Source organism: Manis javanica, chromosome 3, assembly GCF_040802235.1.
Source record: "Manis javanica isolate MJ-LG chromosome 3, MJ_LKY, whole genome shotgun sequence".
In the NCBI taxonomy this organism is placed as follows: Eukaryota; Metazoa; Chordata; class Mammalia; order Pholidota; family Manidae; genus Manis; species Manis javanica.
This window is the reverse complement of record NC_133158.1, coordinates 24,364,844-24,380,904: the sequence shown is the minus strand read 5'-3', so window position 1 is coordinate 24,380,904 and position 16,061 is coordinate 24,364,844. Positions and strand designations below refer to the sequence as shown.

Sequence of the window (16,061 nt, the reverse complement as noted above, 5' to 3'; positions counted from 1 at the left end):
AGGCTATAGACTGCAGACTGCTAATACAAATCAAGCAATTTCCTTAACAACTTTAGTTCCCTCTTTAATAAGGTAACACAGGATTGGATAAATCAGCTGGTGACTGGTTGGAGGGACAGCTAAGGTGAAATACTCATCAAAATGGTTCATTTTTAATAAGCTGTGACCTTTGTTTAGGGTTTGCAGTTTGGGTTTGGGAATGGTTGTAAACAATGAGAACCTCTCACCTAGTGACGGAGAACTGAGGCTGGCAAAAAACCCACTCTGCTCTTCTTTCCATCCCTGTGTCCTCCCTTTTGGGGTGCAGCTGATTGCTCATTAACCCAGAGCATTTCTGGAAGGACAGAGGGCTCCTGTGTGGTGCTCTGTTTCAGTGCATCTGAATTTGGGCTTTCAAACCCCTCTTCTCGTCCTGGAGAAACTGTGTTTAAGAGGCAGACAGAAGTCATCTGTCCTGGCCTCTTAATACAACATCTTAATGCTGTTATTTAATTTCCCTACAGAGTCCCCAAAGATTTCCTTTAATATTCTGAGGTTGGTGAAGGGAACTGGCTTAAGAGCTTATTGTATAAGCTTGTGGTTTGTTGTTAATTAAAATCAAGTCATGTGTACAAAATAACCACTTGGGGTTGACAAAGCTGGTTTCAGAACAAACACAGGATTAATGTCAGAGCTCAGCACCACCAGGCTCCTCAGGACAACTTACTCTCTTCTCAAGTGGTACACTTTCATGTAAACACAGGCCAGTGAGAGGGGCAGAAACAGAGACACGGAGACCCAGAGACATAGCAGGTAGAACTGGACAAATGAAATGCCACTGCCTGCTCTCCGCCCTAGAGCAAAATCCTCTACTTGCAAGAATAAGTCAGCAAGTGCAGAGCTGACCACAGGGGGGCCACATGGGGCAGCGCCCCCACCTCCACCTCCACCTCCAAAGGCAGAGCCTGGCCGTCCCACTCCTGGGGCCTCTGCTACAAGGACAGCAAGAGGGCCCATTAGTGTTATCGGCAGGGACAGTCTGGCCAACCACCAGGAAGCCTTCAGCTATGGGAAAGTAAACCCTGTGCTTTTAATTACAACTTGCACCCCTGCGTTTGGCATGCGAGCCCACGCCCTGGGATTAGAAGGCATCTGCCATCTCAGAGCCCTCATTAAGCAAGCTTTTGCTTGTCTAGACCTGAGTTAGGAATTTTTTTGGTAAAACTCAAGAGACAGATCCTGGAGTTGGAGGGTGGGATGAAGGAGGGAATAACTTGGCCTTTAGCAATAAAAAAAGTAGGCTTATTGTAAAGAATCTTATTCTGAGCTTTCAATTTGTTAGACTGGTTTCCAGCTGTTCTCTGTTTCTACACTGGGAACCAGACAGTAACTATAAACTATTTAAGGTAAAGTCCAGAAGGCAGAGACTATGCCTGTTGTGTTTATTACTGCATACCCAATGCACAGCAGTGTCCAGGGTAGGGTAGGTATTAAAAATCTGTTGGATGAATAAATGAGGTGGAGAAATATGATCTTACAGGTGATATTATTTTTGTCATGAATTTTCTAATTAATATCTGCATTATTTATAACAGCCCAAAATGGATATAACACATATCCAAATTTAGGAGAACACTACAATAAACATTGGATAGAATGTGATGGTGCTTTAAAAAATCATTCAGCCAAAGAACACATAAAATATAATTTCAAATATGATATGATGCCTCACAGAAATAAACCAATTTATAAAGCTGTTTATCCATTTGCCGTCATAGAACTGTGAAGATAACTGTATACCTAGAAAAAAGGGCTAAAGAGAAACAGTAGGCACTGTTTGGGATGTAGGTTTATGCGTATTTTTTTGTCTTCTTCCTATTGTATTTTCCTTATTTTCTTCAGTGAACTTTTATTACTTTTATAAGCAAAACAGACTTAAAACCAAATGCAAGGAAATTTGAAGAAATGAGAAGTTCTCTAAAAGACAGGTAAGGAAGGGTGTTTTGTTTTGCAGAAAAGTGGTTCCAATGAAACAGAAACTGAAGTCATAAGTTACATGGAAGAGCCTGGACTGGAGATCCTCGAAGATTCTGTGTTCTGATGGCCCATGTGCCATTCCAAAACTGAACTGATACTCAACATGCCTAAGCAGTAAGAACAGAAACTGCTGTTTGTTCACTAGAAGTTCAGAATTTACTGAATACTCAATTAGCGGTAAGGCAATACACCCAGACAAATCTCTCACAAGTGTAGATGCCTCATCAAAATCTCCTTGCTCACTCAGGATGACAGATTAATCTGACCATTCAGCCATGTCTACCCTTCCCACTCCACACAGGGTAGCACCTTACCTGCCAGGCTTTGGGATGTGCATTATTTCCCTCAAACTTCTGTGCAGGAGACAATTTTTACAGATAATATTAACCGTGTTTCCTCTGGGAATGCCAGCTTGGCTGTTTAAACTGCCAGTGATAAGACCCAGCTAAAATCTCAGGAAGAAAGCATTTTGTACCAGCCTGGTGAGCTTGGATTCAAGACTGTCTTTCCTATGGCAAGTGGGAGCCATGGTGCTTTTTTCCCCCCGAGTTTTAGAATCCTTTTTACCCCCATTTTTTCCAGGTAGTGTGTGTGGAGGGGGGCCAGGGTAAGGGTGGCGGTGAGAGAGATAAAGATTATCTCAAGTTCCATAAGCATGATTTCAGTAGCATAATTTGAGGCAAACTAATTATAAAATGAAAACCTAATATATTACTTCATACCAAATGAGAGGACAGGATTTTGCTTGAAGATTATATTACTGAAGGCAGACTTGATATTCTAGGAATGTATTTAGAAAGGTAAAGGGTGGAATTGTGTTGTGAAAGGGATCACTTGATTAAGAATGAACTTGCTAAAATAAAAAAGATGGTGGCGTGAGAAGTGGGGCAGAAACCTTTTCCCAAAATCACATAAAAAAAGAAAATACAGCAAATACAACTAATCCTGAAAATGTGACCTGAAGACTGCAGAACAGACCGCCTACATCTGGGGAAAAGAGAAGACATCACAGAAAAGGGTAAAGTAGCAAAGTCACAGTCCTGCAGGACACAAGAGCCCTTCCCCAACCCCGGCTAACAGGCAGAAGAGAAACAAAGCAGAGAAAGAGTAGAATCCAAGGACTGCTGAACACCCAGCCCTGCAGATCTGCTCCAGAAACACAAACCCACATTACACAGTGCTCTGGAGATTAGTGGGGTTGGAAAGCAAAGACGGGCAGAATACTCAGAGAGGCTGAGATTTCAGCTGCTTGTGCAGAACAGGTATGAACAACCAGCCCACTGAGACAAAAGAAAAGCAGGCAGTTTGAAAAACTTCCCAACAAGAGGGGTGCTAAAGGGGCAAGGATTACACACACCTTGCTGCTCAGGATAATGACAGGTAGACAAAACCTTTGTGGCATGCTCAGCTCAGCATGTTGGGAACTCTCAGGAGCTGCAGATACTCCATCCCTCTGGCTGACAACGCAGCTTGAGGCCCTCCACTGTGGTACAGAGCCAGACACTCCTTCCTCCCTGCTGGTGCTGGTCCAGCTCACTGCTGCCCCCACCATTGCGCCAGACCAGCTGGAGGGTGGCCCCACCTACAGCAGCTACAGGGGCATAATGCAGAGGCTCCTTCCTGCACACACAGCTCACTGGGCCTGGCAGTGGAGGCAGCATTACAGCCGGGAAGGCAGGAAACCCTCCCAGCCAAGTTTTTTCCTTCTGGCAGGCACCGCTTCCACTCACCTGCAACCCCTGCCATTGCCACAGGTGCACGGCAGCTCCAGAAAGTAGAGCTACTGGGCACTAAAGGGCACCACCTACACAAAGTTATTATTCCACAGAAAACACTAAAAAAATGAAGTGGAAAAGGAATTTGGTCCAAACAAAATTACAAGAAATAAAATGCCAGAACGAGGGCTTAGTGAAACTGAAATCACAAATCTTCTTGATTAACATATCAAAATAAAAGTCATAAACATGCTCACAAAGCTACAGAAAAATATTCAAGAACTCAGGGAGGATTTTAACCAAGAGAGAGAAATTTTGAAAAATACAATATCTAAGGTGAAACATACAAGGGAGAGATTTAAAAGATTAGATTAGGTAGAGGAGAGAGTAAATGAGATAAAAATTAGAGAACAGGAAAACAAAACTGAGACACAGAGAGAAAAAAGGATCTCTAGGAATGACAGAATAGTTAAGAAAGCTCTGCAAGCAATTTAAATGGAATAATATTCACGTTATAGGGGTACCAGAAGAAGGAGAGAGAAAAAGGGATAAAAAGTATCTTTGAGGTACTCATTGTTGAAAACTTCCCCAATCTGGGCAACGAAATAGTCTCTCAGGTCATGGAAGTATACAGAGACCTCCCGACATAAGGAACCCTAGGAAGACAACACCAAGACATATAATAGTTAAAATGGCAAAGATCAAGGACAAGGAGAGAATACTGAAAGCAGCCAGAGAGAGAAAAAAGATCACTTACAAAGGAAATCTCATCAGGCTATCGGCAGACTTCTCAGCAGAAACTGTACAGGCCAGAAGGGATTGGCATGATATATTTAACACAATGAAACAGAAGGGCCTCCAATGAAGAATACTCTATCTGGCAAGATTATCATTTAAATTTGAAGCAGGGATTAAACAATTTCCAAATAAAGCAAAAGCTAAGGGAATTCACCACCCACAAACCATCTCTATAGTCTATCTTAAAGGGACTGTTCTATATGGGAGTGCTCCTAAGGCTAAATAGCTGTCATCAGAGAAAATGAAACCACAGTAAAGGAAGTAGACCAATTAATTACTAAGCAAATACAGAATTAAATCAACTACACACAAAGTCAGTCAAGGGATAGAAAGAGAGTATGGAATATGAAACCTAATATATAAAGAGTAGAGAAGGAAGAAAAAAAGGATTTTTAGATGGTGTTTGAAATAGCATAATAAGTGAGTTCAGTTAGTTAGACAGTAAAGAAGCTGCCCTTGAACTTTGGTAACCACGAATCTAAAGGCTGCAATGGCAGAAGTACATATGTATTGATAATCACCCTAAATCTAAATGGACTGAAAGCACCAATCAAAGACACAGAGATGCAAAATGGATAAAAAAACAAAACCCATATATATGCTGCCTATAAGAGACTCACTTTAAACCCAAAGACATACACAGACTAAAAGTGAAGGGACGGAAAAAGACATTTCATGCAACTAATAGGGAGAAAGGAGCAGGAGTTGCAGTACTTACATCAGACAAAATGGATTTCAAAACAAAGAAAGCAACAAGAGACAAAGAAGGACATTACAGAACGATAAAGGGGTCAGTCCAATAAGAGGATATGACCATTATAAATATCAATGTACCAAGCATAGGAGCTTCTGTAGAGTAAGGACACCACCAGCAGAGCAAAAAGGCATCCTACAATATGGGATAAATACTTGTAAATGATTTATCTGATAAGGGGTTAACATTTAAAATATATAAAGAACTCATATGCCTCAACACTCAAAAAGTAAGTAATATGTTTAAAAATGGGCAGAGGATCTGGAGACACTTCTCCAAAGAAGAAATGTGGACAGCCAACAGACACATGAAAGATGCTCTACATTGCTAATCATCAAGGAAATGCAAATTAAAACCAGAATGAGATGTCACCTCACAACAGTTAGGATGGCCAATATCCAATAGATAAGAAACAAATGCTGGCAAGGATGTGGAGAAAGGGCAACCCTCCTACACTGTTGGTGGGAATGTAATTTAGTTCAACCATTGTGGAAAGCAGTATGGAAGTTCCTCAAAAAACTCAAAATAGAAATACCACTCAAAAAAAGAATAATAAAACAAAAACTCTATTTAAAAAATACCATTCAACCCAGTAATTACACTGATAGGAATTTGCCTGAAGAAAACAAGTTCTCATATTCAAAAAGACATATGTATCCCTATGTTTATCACAATGGTATTTACAATAGCCAAGATATGGAAGCAACCTAAGTGTCCATCAATAGACGAATGGATAAAGAAGATGTAGTATGTATACACAACGGAATATTATTCAGCCATAAAAAGAAAATGAATCCTACCATTTGCAACAACATGGACAGAGCTAGAAGGTATTATGCTCAGTGAAATAAGCCAGGTGGAGAAAGACAAGTACCCAATGATTTCACTCATTTGTGGAGAGTAACAAGAAAGTAAAACTGAAGGAACAAAACAGCAATGGACTCACAGACTCCAAGAAGGGACTAGCAGTTACCAAAGGGAAGGTGCTGGGAGGGAGAGAGACAGGGATCAAAGGGAACTATAATTCACAATCACAATATAGGTAGGTCACAGGGAAGGCAGTACAGCACGGAGAATGACAAGTAATGACTCTATAGCATCTTAGTACGCTGATGGACAGTGACTGCCATGGAGGTGTGAGGACTTGATAATATGGGTGAATGTTGAAACCATAATGTTTATATGAAATCTTCATAAGATTGTATATCAATGATACTTTAATAAAAAAATTATATAAAAAAAGAATAAACTTGCTGGAAATATGTCTGCTTGCAGAGTTTGGAGTAAGTTACTGGGCATCTGGTCAGGTAGTACATGGTTGACTTAGGTTTGCAAGGGATCCTAGGCATCCCAGAAACATCTTAAATCTAACCTAATGCCTCATCTCAACATCCTCCTATGTGAGTCTGCCCTCTAGGTCAGACACCTTTTTCATGGGTGATGTACAAGCAGGACCAAGGACAGGTATGGCCTGACCACAAAGCAGGAAGCAGGGACAATTAGTCCTTGAAGGGGCTCAAACAGTGCTGACTGCACATGGCCCTGGAACAGGAAGCTGAGGATAGTGGTAGCTGAGAAGGTGGCAGTGCTCAGGGCCCCTGCCACGGTGGCACACACTATATGCTTTCCAGCTGCTGTGGTCAGTTTGATCCAAGAATGGGCACAATTACTAACAAAAGCTTTGAGGGCCTGTAAGTACCCAAATCATCACCGCAACGAGCAGGGAGTTGGGCACAGGGCAGCAGGCACAGTGGTGTGACAGCTGTTAGTTATTCCTTGTTTCCGAGTGTTATAGGCTGTGTGTCTCCCCACCCCCTACACCCCCATTCATATACTGAAACTCCCAGTGTGAAGTACTGGGAGGCGGGACCTTTGGGACTATTAGGTCATGAGAGTGGAGCCCTCCTGAATGGGACTAGTGCCCTTACAAGAGACCCCAGAAAGCTTTCTGTCCCCAATGTGATGATACCAGAAGTGGGCACTCTGCAACCGGGAAGAGGGATCACGAGAACCTGACCATGTGTGAACCTTGATCTGGGACTTTCAGCCTCCAGAGCTATGAGAAATAAATTGCTGTTGTCTATAAGCCACAGACTGCAGTACTTTGTTACAAATGCCTGAGCTGACTGACACCAAGTGTCAGGAGCTGCCAGAGATACTTCAAACATGCCATCTCTCACCCCAACAGGCCACACCATCTGTGTTACTGCTCCCATTTTACAGATGTACTCACTGAGGTTCAGAGAGATTTTGAGATAGGAAATGGCATAGTGGAAGGTTAAATACCAGGCCCAGGTGACCCCTGTAATGTGGAGGGGGCTGTGAGAAAGAAGCAGGAACCTGCTTAGGGGTGGGACTGAGAGCTCACAGCCCATGGAGCGGCTGCAATAACAGGCGAAGTGTTTGATAACCTGACTCATCCGGAATCTCTGTGAAGGGGGCTCAAAGACCTGCATTTTTAATGAATATTCTTAGGTAGGCATTTTCAACTTGAGCATGCATTTCAATCACCTGGAGGATCACTACATCAGATTGCTGGGCCCACCCTCAGCCTTTTGGATTGAGAAGGTCTGGGATGGGGTCCTGAGAATCTGTATGTACAGTGAATTCCCAGAGGATGCTGATACTGCTGGTTTCTAAATCCGACTTTGAAAACTGCTGCCCTGGGTAACTGTGATGAAGACCAAAATTTGAAAACCAACTGGTACGGATTAAGTGATGGAGAAGTCCTGCAAAAGAAAACTTTTGTTTCCCCACCTACACCCTTTTTTTTTTTTGCTTATTGAACTCTGTCTCATCTCTTTCAAACTGGAGCCGGGAAACCTAGGATTTCAGAAACTGCTCCGGCCTAGGAGGCTGGAGAAGATGGAAGCCACATCCCATGTGGCCAGTTCTGTTTTGGTGCTCAATTCACAGAGGCTTCCCTCGACCTCAACAGCCAGCTGTCACCTGGGTACTGACACAGGCCACAATCTGGCTCTTGGTATAAGTGTGTCAGGAGCAACACAGAGTAGTCACGTGGTCCCCCCAGAGGATTATGACCTTCCTTTTCCTTGCTGCTTGGCTTGTGGAAACCATATCCCTCACCACCTCCTCTGTGAAGCCTTCAAAAGGAGTTTGGTTACTGTTGCCTCTGGGTTCTCGTTCTCGGCCTCATCCCTGCTCTTGGAGCTGTCACACTATGTTCACAGTTTGGATATCTCTCCTCTAGCCTCTGAGCTCTGGGAGGATGGGGCTCATGTGAAATCCACCTTTTTATCTGCAGAGTCAAGGGCAGTACCTGGCCCGTAGAAAGCACCTTCTTTTAAGCCCTCTCCTCAAACATGGGTAGGAATGAACACTATTTGTCAGAGATCAGGTCAGGGCCTGCAATAATATGGGAAGGAAGAGGATGTCTAATGAGAACACGGTTGGAAACAACCAAGAGGTACATGTGTGCCTGACCATCTGGCTGGTGCAGCCTGGGTCTTGTTTTGCTGATGATGTAGCTAAGTTGTGATGCATAAATTGCCATATAAAAAGAGCTGGGCTTGAGAAGTGGCACATTTTGAGGGGCCTGTTCTGCTTTCACTAGCCTTGTCGCGGCAAATCTATGTGAAAACTCACATGCCAGGAAATACCCTCGTGGGCTGGTTGATTAGACACGGGCACCCACATCTTCTCACCTCCCACAACAGGGTGCAGAGCCAGCCACCTTCCTCCTTAAAAGCCTTCAGTCACAGACTTGAACAAACTGTGATTCCCTAACATATCCTTTCCAGAAAGATTTCAACCCAATCTCTTTCTTTGGCATCTGTAATTCTCCAAGCACAGCTCAGGGAAAGTGCTGGGAAGTCTCGGGGGGAAAGTTCAGTTTGCCAACAGCCCAGCCAGCTGAGCCTCATTGAAATGCCTCAAGACCTAGAACTACTTATGCAGGCTTGGGGAGAATTCCACGTGGGCAAAAAGCATACCCATTAAAAATCCAAACGTTTTCGGGAGATTTGCATGTGTCAAGACCATCTGTTGGTGGAATTAATAAAACTTAGGTGCTAATAATTTGGTAAAGGAAATGAGGTAGTATCTGCAAGCGAGAACAAAGAATGGAAAACAATCTTTGATGGCACGAGTAGAGGGGAACAACCTAATTAGAACAGGACTGAGCCCAGGATCCTGGGGACAAAGACTGTAGCTGTTCCTGCCCCTAGTCCTACACATCAAGTTCCAAAGTAGAAGCATTTGAAAACCATTCCTTTTTTAATATTATACTGAACCCGAAAACAATCCTCCGTCCTCCCACTATCCCTCTATTTTAGGTAGTAATGTGAACTTAAATGCAATTCGAAATGAGAAATGTTTAACACCCATGACAGCGAACTAAGGCAGCAAACTGAACAGAAGCACATTTCTCACGTTTCCCCTTGAATCCTTCCTTGTCCGCACCACTAACCCTCTGCTAGGCCACACACCACTCCCGGCAGCCCTCATTTCCTGTCTTTTGAAGGATCTGTGCAAAGGGCACAACTGCCTCCCTCACCCCGTCCAAAGCCTCGCATACCTCCCTCACGCCGAGAGAAGCCCCCAGAGCCACGTCCCCGGAGCGCCCCTCGGGCCCCCAGGGGATCTTTCCCTGGTGGAAAAGCCCCTTCAACCTCTCTGACACTTTATTTCCCAAGTCCCGGGGGCCTCCCGCGCCGCTGCGGCACCTCCCGTCGCTTCTCCTGTACCTCATCCTATGAGGAAGCATGTCGTCTGGCTTAAGGCAGCAGCGCTCCGAGGCCTGGGCGGCGTCCCGTCGTGTCTGCGCCTAACAGCCGAAGAAGAGCTGGTGCAACCGACCGGAGACAGCACGCAGGTTCTCACGAGGACACCAAACGACAGAACTACCTTCGCCTTGAACCTACACAACTCCACGGGGTCCCTCCCTGACCGATGCTGTCCTGCGCCCGAGGTTGAACCATCATCAGGGTAAGAATAAGTCGCAGAAACTCACAGTGGGGGCGGCGCCGGCCTCCGGGCAGGCCTCTGCAACGCTCCCGCCGACCCGAATGGCAGCCACAGGAATTGGTGTAAAGCGGCAGCGGGCTCTTTTCACCACGGAGGTGTGTTATTAGCAGCATTTATTAAAACGAAAAGTAAAGACTGGTTCCTGTCCGGATAAAATGAAGTAACACAAACACCGGAGGGGAACATGGCAGGAAGAAAATGGACCAGAAGGCACTGGGTCATAGTTCAAAGGTCAGCTGGCCGAGACGTGAGACGTCGGGTTGTACTTCGTTCAGCTGCCTTCTGGTCTCTGTGATGGCTGCATTGCAGCCCTAGAGCAGCCACCGGCCGCACGGGGCGAGCGTGCAGGCCCCTCAATTTGACTTTATTTACAGGAAACAGGGCAGGAGCCAGATCGGGACAGGTGGTCGCTGTTTATCTGCATCTAACCTCATGGATACTAATTAGGGGCTATTTGAGTGCTTTCTCTTCAAGGAAAGGCATAGTAACCAATTTGAGAAAATAATTATGTTTAAAAAAAACCCCACTTATGTAGGGGGACGGACGTAGTGGTGGAAAAATGTCATGTGTTTGATTGAACTTGACCTTATAAATTGGTTTTGCAAGAAACACGGGGCCAGAATTCGGTTCATACTTTTTATCTGTTCACACTTTTCATACAGTCTTTCAACTAAATGTGTTTCTGTCACCTCCCATGAACTGTGAGAAGGGGAGCTTTAAGGCTGTTTACCTGTTTTCCAGTACCCCCCGGCACCCAACGTGTTATTTGTTGATAAATAAAAGGGGAACAACTGGACCAATTCAAACTTCCAGTTATTTGGTCTCAGATATTTTGTTCTAAGCACTGATAAATGGTCCATCAACCACATAATGTGTTTTCTAACTAGTTGTGCTATGATTATGTTCTGGGAAAGAAGCCCATTTTTATCACCCTTCAAAATGTTTTTGGAACTGCCTTTTCAACTCCTTGTCATCTTGCTGGAAACATCCCTTTATCTTAATGTGCTCTGCTGCCAGCTGTAACAGGAACCTCACCCACCAGGCCTAGCTTCCTGGACAGACACACAACACACACCCATCCAAAAGAAGGGGTAGGACAGTTCAGCAAACCAAAAAGAATTCAAAACAGCAAACCTTGTGCTGCATCCTCAGAGCCAATGACATTTAGAGATCTAATACCACATCAGCAAGATCCTGAAATTTTGGATTAGAAACTACCTCAATGAGGATGTATCTTCCTTGCATATGGTTGCCAGACTTAGCAAATAAATGTATTGAGGCCCAGTTAAATTTAAATTTCATTTAAATATTACATGGCACATAGTTATACTAAACAAATATTAATATTTAAATCTGAAATCCAAGAGCCTCCAATATTTTGTCTGGCAGCCCACATCTTGCAGGATAGCCAGAGTTTGAAAAACAATTCTGAGACACCTAAAATCAAGCACAACGAATAAGCAAAAAAACATCATTTGCAGTAAAGAAAGAGAAGCAGCCAAACTGGGCCACGTTGGAGCAGAGAAACCACCATGCCTGAGCTGCGCGGACTCCCTCTGCAGGAATTCTACCCCTGGTAGCTCAGCCCTCATGCCCTGGCACTTTTCCACAAACCCATGCACAACTTCCTGGGAAGCCCACTACTGTATTCTCTTGTTGCCATGTGGGGGCCAATGTCAATCTGTCTGTCTACCTATCTAATGTTTTGGAGTGGTGCCTGACTGAATTCCTGGCCTCCCTGATGAGCTGTGTGACCTGGTGCTAGAAGTGTAATGGTTGTCATTTACTACTATCATTGCATTTTCCCCTATTGTGACAAAGTATCATTACTGGTCCCTTGGCTCTTGCCCCCACACAGCTTGATTCTAAACCAGGAGACTTCAGCCATCTCAGAGTGTCTTCATCTCCATTCCATGGCACACATGGGATTTTTTTTCTGCCACACCACTCCCCTGTGCCTAGAACAGTGCCTATACACAGAGTGACCACTAGTCTCTCACTGAACAATGAGCTGAAACCCACTTTAGGGACCCGTTCCTCCAAGTGGTTAGGCCTGGGGCCTGTCATCACTCAGAACTCGGCTTCCACATCTCAGCCCTACCATTTCCTTTTGCCTACCCATGTCCTGACTGCTCTCTAGTTGAACTTGAGATCAGCACCTCACTCTCTCGTCTTTTCTTTCTGTAAATACTTAGTTCTAGGTATTAAAATGCACTGAATTAAGAGCTCTAAACTCTAGCACTGACTTTCCAATTGTCTGTTGTGCTGGACATGTCCTGTCACTTCTTTGCCTTTATTCCATAAACAGAAAGGAATAAAGCTTGCATCTCCTGCTTCTTGGTGTGAAGAGGACTTTGAACACTATAAAAACAAATTAAAGATCTTCCTCTTTTTAGTTAAAATCCTAGGACACATGTATTTCCAGGTACCGTTTGTACTATTTATACCAGTTTGTAAGAACATGCAGGAAAAGACCAGCTTTCAGCCACTGGGAGGATCACATTTAAGTTACTGCAGCCTTGCAGTCGCCAGTCAGATCTACATGGTTGACTTTTAAACAAAAAATTACTTTCTGTCAGTGTGCTCTATGTTGTTAGAGCTCTGCTCATCTACAACTGGCCATAAGTCTTGATGAAAAGGGTCAGAGGCTGATTTTGTTTAAATTGTGAGCTCTGTTGAGTATTGTAGTTCACACTTGAGTTGTGGAATTGGAACTTTTAATCTGCATGGCCCATTTAGCACGAGGGGAAAGAGGCCTCCTTTTGGAATGGGCAGTCTGACTGGCATACAGTAATCACACCCTGGCAGGAAGGCAGGGGTCAGGGAAAAATCACTCGAAATGGGGTCAGAAAAGTTTCCTCCCTCTCACTTCGTTAGGGTCAGAGGTTGGGGGGATACAGCATGCAGTGCAGAATCACATCCAATCTCTAACCCTGAAATGTTCTCCGTCTCCTGGGAGGAAAAAAAGATATGAACAGAAGTGATTGAAATACCAGGTGCTGGGATGATAGACGGGGGAGGGTACTAAATGGCATGCCCTGGAAGTCAGAGAAACAGGAGGTCAACAACAGATGGCAAGACTGAGGGAGGCTTTGTAGGAAACCTGACATCTGATCAAGGACCCTACTGCCTAACTTCTTTTAAAATACTAGTATTATTAAATGCTTTTATTTTGTTTATTTTATTATATAAAAAGACATTAAAATTTATATTAAGGCATTAAAATATTTAAATAACATGATAGTAGATGTGTGCATTGAGTTCAACTCATATTGCTTATGGGCAGCATCCACACTCTACGTCTGGTTTTGGTGATTGTCTCAAGGCAGTTCAGAAAGGGAACAAGAGCTGATTTACAAAATTATTTTAATGCTTGGAGAGCTATGCGCTTAGAAGTTTTGCAGACTTTTTACCCTGTGCATTAAGTGGCCAATAGTCAGAATGCATCCCAGGCAGTCAGCCTCCAGAAGCCATATTCCTGGTCACTGTGTAAGGCCCAAGAATGAGTCATTTGTGATAGACTAATCTTTGATTTTAAAAGGTGTTCCCCTCAAATCACAATTGTTGGACAGAGAATTTTTTAAAATTGTAACAACAGGAAAATAGTCAGTTCTTGATTATCTGTGCTGATGGAGGGGAATAGTGGCATCAATAACCCAATATGGTATAGAAAAAAAATCACCTGGTAGCTGATTACATTCGACTAAATTACTTTAAGATGACATGACATTTTCATAACTAATTATGTACTATTTATGTGCTTTTTATAATTCAACATTCTTTGAGCATATTTGTAGTAAGGCAAGGGTGGCAGGAGACACTGGGAAAGGATTAATCACGATTGAATGTTGCTTTCCAGATGTACATAACTAAGAATTTGTTTAAAAGAAATAACTCATTCTAGCTCTTAAGATGAAAAGTTGATGGCGGCTGCCACCTCCCAGGCTGGAAGAATTCTGAGCTCACCTGATAAATGAAATTTATCACCCATGTCTTCTGCCCCTGTGAAAGGTGCTATTTTGTACATAGGGTGTTTGCTCCATAAAAACTCAGGGACATTGAGAGAATCCAATTATCTGGCAAAACAGAAATCCCTTTCATATAGTTAAGTCACATGCAAAAAGACGGTAAGAGTAAGCACTTGGAAAGATTAAATAAGCTCCTTGTTCAGAGTCACTGCCAAAAGTCCAAGCAGGAATACATCCCAAATGACCTATGGCCAATTGGGCCTAGAGCCTGGAGTAGGTAAGCATGGAAATTGTGTTGCTTAGACCTTCCCAGCATCTAGTATCCCAACTTGTGGAAACATCACCTCAATTTTCCTTTAGGAGCTATTCCTCCCCTATTAGTGCAGGCTTGGCGTGATCAAGGTGTGCTGGCTGTGTGACACAAATTGGACTGATCAGACTCCTGGGAATTTGGGTATGGAACAGAGTGACATAGAAAGCAAAAACAGTCAATTCATCCCTACAACAGCTCCCAGAAAAGACTGTCCAAAGTGTGTACAGCCTGGAGCCCCAGAGTGGCCTGGCTCTGATCCTCATCAAGGTACAGTCATTCATCATCTCCTTGGCTCATGCATTCTAACCTGTCATTCCTTTTCCTGCGCTCCAGTTAGCTAGAGCTGCTTTCTGTTGCCTGCCTCCCATGAACTCAATCTGTGACGGCGGCCATGGAAGCCAACAAATCAGACATGTTTGGGTGAAGGTGCCTCTGAGGCATTTTCTAAAACACCTTCAAGTCAGTCAGACTCAGCTAATCCAGGTCCTCATTTATTAATGATGAAGCTGAGAGATTAGACTTTTTCAAGGCACAAAGTTATAAGCCAGGCCTTCTAATGCTTTCCATCACCTCATAAAAGCAGTGATACAGTCTTCGTTGGTGGGGTCACTATGGCACACGGGCAGGCAACTGATGCAAAATGCTACTTCAAAGACCCCTTCAATCAATTAATCAATGATTATTTATTGCAAGGCACTGTGCTAGGCACTATAGAGAGTACATGGAAGAAAAGACCAAAGTCCCTGCCCTCAAAGAGCTTACAATCTAGTTGTGAAGACAAGGCATAAATACAAGGAAAATTAAGTAACAGTACAGGAGTTAAGTTAAAATGCAAGATAACAACAGTACAAGAGATTTCCAAAAGCAGTACCTGATTAATTACTAAGTCAGTTGCATGGACAGGACTTTCAGCTGATTCAGAGCAAGGACGTCACAAGGACCACAGTGCGGGAAGGTCTTCACAGATGAGCTGGGGTTGGAGCTACCCTAGGATAGTGGGATTTGGGTGAGAAAGAAGAGTGGGGAGGGCATTTCAGGAAGGGGCATCCATATGATCAAAAGGCACAGAGGTGAGACCAAAAGCAAGCAGGGTTCAGGGGCCAGTGAGGGCTTGGCATGGCTGGGCACAAAGTTAAGTTCTTATTAGACTAAGAAGGGCCTTAAATGCTCAAGTTGAGATTTTTTTTCCCTTTGGTGGCAGGGTTGGAGAAACCTTAAAACAAGAGACATCCTTAGGTTGAATATACAAAAGACATAGCTAATCAAGAAGAAATATTCAAGTCTGATCTTCAGGACATTTATCTGTGGATTTTGACCCTCTCTACTTCCAAACAAGATTTGACATGGTGTCTTTAGGGCTGTCAATTCCAAAGAAATAGCTCTGGGTCATCTAGGTTTAGATCAGGGCCAGAGACTTTGAGTCCCTCGAAGATCTCAAATTATAACTAGCACAAGGGTGAGCTAACAGATTCCCTGACAGGCAGGCAGGAAAAATGCTCCCAAAAGACAAG

At 43.7% G+C, this 16,061-nt stretch overlaps 1 protein-coding gene across 1 annotated transcript in view; it reads left to right on the top strand.

Moving 5' to 3' along the window:
- IL5RA (interleukin 5 receptor subunit alpha) overlaps positions 1–6,511 on the top strand; it is a 35,687-nt gene extending 29,176 nt beyond the window's left edge. Inside the window, exon 11 of the mRNA XM_017649818.3 lies at positions 1,994–6,511. Within this exon, the coding sequence (XP_017505307.1) occupies positions 1,994–2,080 (87 nt within the window). The 3' untranslated portion in view covers positions 2,081–6,511. The remainder of the gene's footprint in view (positions 1–1,993) is intronic.
- Positions 6,512–16,061: the final 9,550 nt, after the last annotated feature.